Raw genomic sequence first — 5,097 nt, 5'->3', positions numbered from 1 at the left:
CACTTTCTCGTACTCCCCAGTCAGAACCCAGTGCTGTGCTTGCGCCTGAGCCACAGAGCGTGGCTGCAGACAGCGCCGTCACCCTGCAGGGTCTCGCTGAAGTTCACTGCCGTCAGCACTTCCCGCTGGACTGAGTTGGTGGAGTCACAGTGCTGTGCTGAAAAGCTACTTGCGTCACATCGTTTGTTTCTGTGTGGCTACTTGAAATACAGTTAGGTTTATTACTTTTTTATTTAAGGACTGTTTTCTTATTGATTTAATTTCTATCTTTTGAATTTGTAAAGACATCAACAATGTTCAAGAAATTAAAATTACGCTCAGCAGCATGCTCAGAGGAGCATCAGTCCCTCCTGTGCCTCGTCCCCCTCGCCTCCAGGAACCCGTTTCGTAGGAACTGCTTTTGCCGTTTGCCTGTTCTCTGTGATTTCTGGTCCCCGCCGCCCCGCTCCGCCCCCCGGTTTTATAGCGTCCTCATGTATTAGTGGCATCAGCTCTTCCTCTCTGCTGTGTGTTGCAGGTATTTGCTCTGTTTGCTGCCTTGAGTTTTGCTTGTCGTAGTTTCTCCCCCATGCAAAAGATTTTGTTGTTGTTGTTACTGCAATCAAATTCATAGCCTGTTTTTCCTCTCTCTCATTAAATCTGGATTTTGAGTCTTAGTTAAAAAGTCTTTGCCCTCCCTCACTCGGGTTATAAAGGAATCGCCAGGGTTTTCTCCGAGTACTTGTGTGGTTTCATTCTTTATGGTGAGAACTTTGCCCCATGTTATTTGTGGCGTATGGAGGTGTCCCAACACCGTTCCTTGGAGAGCCCACGTACCCCCAGGAGTCATCTCCCTCGGTGTCGTCTCCCTCTTCTGTCCCACTACTTACTGCAGTCTGGGAGGGCGAGTGATGTCCTGGGAACTGTAGGGTCCTGCCTCTTCTTTCTAGGGGTTTCTGGCAGCTCTTATATTTTGAACTTGAGTGTCAACTTATCTTGCTTAGAAAGAAGCTTATTGTTTTTTATAGGGATCGTGTTAAATATAAATTAACTTACATTGACTTATTTATCACCCCGGGTCATCTTATTAGAGAAAGGGGCTACTTTTCCACTTGTGCAAGTACTCAGTGTATACATTGTATATTTCTTGTTAACTTTGTTCCTAAGTAGTTTATCTCTTTTTGTTGTTGTTGCCATTTTAACAAAATAGCAACATTCTCTTTCATCGTATATTCTAACTGGATATTGTCAGTATTTGAAAACTATTGGTTTTTCTGTTGATAATTTCATATTCTGCTACCTTACTAAAAATAATTATTGTTTGTTTTATTATTCTCTGGGTTTTCCAACTAAATGTGCCATCTGCAAAAAAGTGTAATTTAATTCTTTATTTTCCAATTCTAATTCCTCTGGTCGTTTTTTCTTAATTCCATTCACTGACACCTCCAGTACAGCTTAAAAAGCAGCAGATGGGAACGGCGTCCTTGCCTTGTCCCTTATGTTGATGGGGTTGTTCTCTGGATGACTTCTGAGGACTGGGGTGTGTCTGTTTTATCCTGTAGAAGAAGTGTTTATCAATTCCTGTTTTCTTGAATGTTTTTTTTTAAATCAAGAATTGTTCATTTTTATCCAATGGATTTATCATCCCTGTTGAACTGAGCTCATGGTCTCCTTGGCTGCACTGACACAGGGGAATTTGTTTATGGGTTTCCGCACACCAACTGTGCTGCTGGGTAAACCTCACTTGGTCATTTTACTATGGTATCGTGGTATTTTATGTAGGGTTTTGCATTAATGTTCAAAGTGACACAGATTTCCTTTTGTGCTATTTTAATCAAGATTAGGTATCAGATTACGTTTGGTTCATGTAAGAATCAAAACCAAGAGTGTGGAAATTTTTCTTCATTTCTCTTGAATTATTTTATGTATCATTTAGATTATTTTTTCTTTCAAGACAGTAAAATTCTCCTGTGAGACCATCTGGACCTGATCTGTGTGGTAGTTCCTTGATAACTATATTTTTCTATAAAAATTGGTGTGTTTGTGCTTTATGTCTCTAGTGGGGTCAGTTTTTGGTAAACTATTTTCCTAGGCTATTCATTTCCTCTGCATTTTGAAACTTATTTGCATAAAGGTGTGTAGAGAAGTCATTTGTGCTTTTTTACAAAATCCTTTTTAATGGCTATTTCTCCTTCGTCATGTTTGAGTTTGTATATTTATGTAAATATACAAGTAGTTGTACAAAGTTCTTTTTCCTTAATTAGGTTAGCTAGAGGTTTGTCTGTTGTACAGGTGAGTTTTTAGTAGTTGTACAAGCTCTCTGCCCTCGGCCTCATCAGCTTCTCTCATCTTTCTCATTTCCTTCTGTGCCTTTTTAGTTTTTTTTCTGGCATTTTGAGTTAGGGATACAGTTCACTTTTCTTTGTTATTACTTGTATTAATTTAAGTGTTTTTAGTCTGACTTTTTCTCTAAGCATATTTTGGGGTTCTGATATGCAGTAATTTCATTTTTATTTTTAAAAAAGAAATTCTGCAATCTGCATTTGTAATTCCATTTTTACCCAAATGTGGTTTAGTAGATTTTTAAATGTCCAGGTTTTAGGGCTTTTTTGTGTTTTGACTGTGTTGTTATTGTTTGGTCTCGGGCTCTGATCAGGCAGTTTGCCTGCTTGTACCGTTTCTGTTTTGTGGAAGTTTCTACCCTTTGTTGCCTGACGTGACTGTTGCACTAACACCCACACAGCGTGCACACTGCCTGCCTCTTCTCCACTCGTCCGTTAGCACCTCCGTGATCCCTCTGCGTGAAACACCGTGCTTGCTGATGAATCTGTGGCTGCTCGCGGCAGTCTCCCTTGAGGGTGGGCAGGGGCCATGGGCGGGCGTGGGGGGGTAATGAGATGAGATCAGCTCACCGGCCCCCACGTCGCCGTGTTCTCCTGTTTCGCTGCAGAGGAGAAGCAGGAAGCCTGCACAGTCTCTGTGTCCCACAAGTTGCCCAACTCACTGGTGTACGGAGCGGACTGGTCCTGGCTCACCTCCTGCCGCCTGCCGCAGATACAGCCGGCGCCTCCTGTGGGGTCCTCTCTCCCAAGTGACCCAGGAACCCAAACAGCAGAGGCGGCCAATAACCTGAAGGTTGGAAGCCAGTTGCTGGGACCTCCCTCTTTTGACCTGCTAGTGGGCCACGATGGAGAGGCTTGTAGCAAACCCCAGAGTGGAGCTAAGGGAAGGCCTTGTCTGCAGCCACTCACAGAGGACACGATTTTAAGCAACAGCCCAGGGACCAAGATCTGTGATTTTGACCTGTACCTGGAAACAGCAAACTTGGACAGCAGCCTCCTAGCCACTTGTTCCTTCTACAATCATGCACTTCACCTCTGGAAGTGGGACAGCAGCTGAGCTCTCTCTGGGGAAGGCGGCGTGGGGTTTGAGTCTCGAGGACCGGGGCTGCAGTGACGTGCCCTCCACACCATTGAGACTTATGCCGCAGACTGCAGGTGCAAGAGCCCAGTGTGTCTTATGGGATCTACAGAATAAAGTCAAGAAAGCTGTTGGCTTCCCTTAAATAAACCTTATCTGCTGGGCCCTTCAAAGTGGTGATTCCATCTGGCTGGGGGAAGGTGCGAGGCGGTGCAACCAGGAGGGCCTGGCCCAGCTCCCAGACTTAGCAGTTTCTTATGTAGATCTGCCTTGCAGTTCCTCACACTTTAAGCAATTATTTATATTAACTAAATGAAATTTTTTTTAAAGCTACTTTATCATATCAGAAGTAGTTTATGAACTTTTAAAAAGATCACCCTGTCATGACATGTTTAGCCTCCCTTGCAGGAAAGGTGTGTACGCTGCGTTGCCCTAGCGTGCAGTGAACTCCAGTGTCAGTGGGGTGGGATAATCACGCTTCCTCGTTAAGGATCCGAGTTTGCTGAATCCTCGGCTTCACCGATAGGATCCACGGGTGTCGAGTGAGAAACCGTGCACTTCAACTTTGCTGCATTTTTTGATACAATGCAACTAGCCACTCTAGGTCAGAATGTGTTTCAAGAAATCAGTCCACTGTATGGTCCGTTCCTAGCTAACGGCCCACTTATTCCAATAGGGAAACAGCCCCTCTAGAGCTTGTTAATTTAACACATGGATAAATAAGTCAGCGTCCAGAAGGCGGGAGGGACGATGCGCTGCAACAGGCACACGGGAGAGACTGGATGACTAGAGAAGTGCTAGCTCTGGCGCTAGCCCGGTGTGGCCTGTCTTTGGGTCTGCCCCAAAGGGAGCGGTTTCTTTCACCCGATCCCCACCCACACTGCTCTGGGCCCAGACAGGATGAGCTCATCGCCGGCTGGCAGAGAGGGGCAGAGAGGGGCGCCAGGCAGCTGGGGGATGAATCGAGCGGTGCTGCCGCGTGGCTGTGGCGTGAACCGCAGGCTGAGCGAGGCGTTCTTGCTGCTGGCCTGCTGCCCGCAACCACCGGAACAGGCTCTGCGAGCGCCGCCTGGGTCAGCAACCCCGACCTGCCAGCTGCACGCTTTAGTTTCACAATGACCAGATGTCAAAAATAAGCTGCATGGTAGCTAAGGTCTTTAATAGACGACGTGAGGGAGCCGGCTTCCCGCCCCCCACCTCCGGGGCCAGGGTCGTGAGGATGGCCGGGCGCCACGCTCGGCTTGCAGGCCACAGGAGCGCTGCCGCTAGCGGGGGAAGTTCTTGGGGTACAGCTGGAAGAGCTTGCCTTCCTGCGAGGGCTCGAAGCCGTACTTCTCCAGGTGCTCAGGGTCGAAAGTCCCGTCCTTGAAGTCCCTTTCGATGGCAGGCGCCGCCGTTTCCCGAAAGAGCTGCTCCGCCGTCAGGGGCGTGTCCGTGCCCGCCGGGACGCGGTAGTTCACGTAGGGCTTGAGCTTGAAGCCGGCCAGCTCGGGCACCACCAGCTCCGGCACCATCTCCTTGACCAGCACGAACTTCCCGCCGCGGGAGTGGACGCCAGTGCCCTTCGTGCCGCGGCTCTTGTAGAAGGTGCGCGGGCCCCGCTTGCTGGTCCACTTGCTCATCCGGTCGGCACCGCGCACGAGGCAGCGAGCGGCCGCGCTCAGGAGCCCCATGCCGGCCCTCACCCGCCCTGCCGCA

General features: G+C 48.1%; 2 protein-coding genes across 4 annotated transcripts in view; one reads left to right on the top strand and one right to left on the bottom strand.

Moving 5' to 3' along the window:
* DPH7 (diphthamide biosynthesis 7) overlaps positions 1-3,572 on the top strand; it is a 13,274-nt gene extending 9,702 nt beyond the window's left edge. For 2 of the 3 annotated variants that reach the window (XM_015594283.2, XM_015594285.2), the window contains exon 6: positions 2,930-3,572. In XM_015594283.2, the coding sequence (XP_015449769.1) occupies positions 2,930-3,378 (449 nt within the window). In that variant the 3' untranslated portion in view covers positions 3,379-3,572. Of the gene's footprint in view, positions 1-20; positions 212-2,929 lie in introns of all 3 variants that reach the window. The other variant, XR_003048198.1, reaches the window with a different exon arrangement.
* A 960-nt stretch (positions 3,573-4,532) lies between these two features.
* Positions 4,533-5,091, bottom strand: MRPL41 (mitochondrial ribosomal protein L41). The gene has a single exon (XM_006918136.2). The coding sequence runs from the start codon at positions 5,070-5,072 to the stop codon at positions 4,665-4,667; it is 408 nt and encodes a 135-aa protein (XP_006918198.1). The 5' UTR covers positions 5,073-5,091; the 3' UTR covers positions 4,533-4,664.
* Between the last annotated feature and the right edge of the window lie 6 nt (positions 5,092-5,097).

This window comes from Pteropus alecto, unplaced genomic scaffold (genome assembly GCF_000325575.1).
Source record: "Pteropus alecto unplaced genomic scaffold, ASM32557v1 scaffold67, whole genome shotgun sequence".
Classification (NCBI taxonomy): domain Eukaryota; kingdom Metazoa; phylum Chordata; class Mammalia; order Chiroptera; family Pteropodidae; genus Pteropus; species Pteropus alecto.
The sequence above is the reverse complement of the archived record's forward strand: the minus strand, read 5'-3'. Positions and strand labels throughout refer to the sequence as shown.

Bases quoted from the DNA above. Each gene is read 5' to 3' on its own strand.
- MRPL41 (XM_006918136.2), bottom strand. From the start codon at position 5,072: ATGGGGCTCCTGAGCGCGGCCGCTCGCTGCCTCGTGCGCGGTGCCGAC.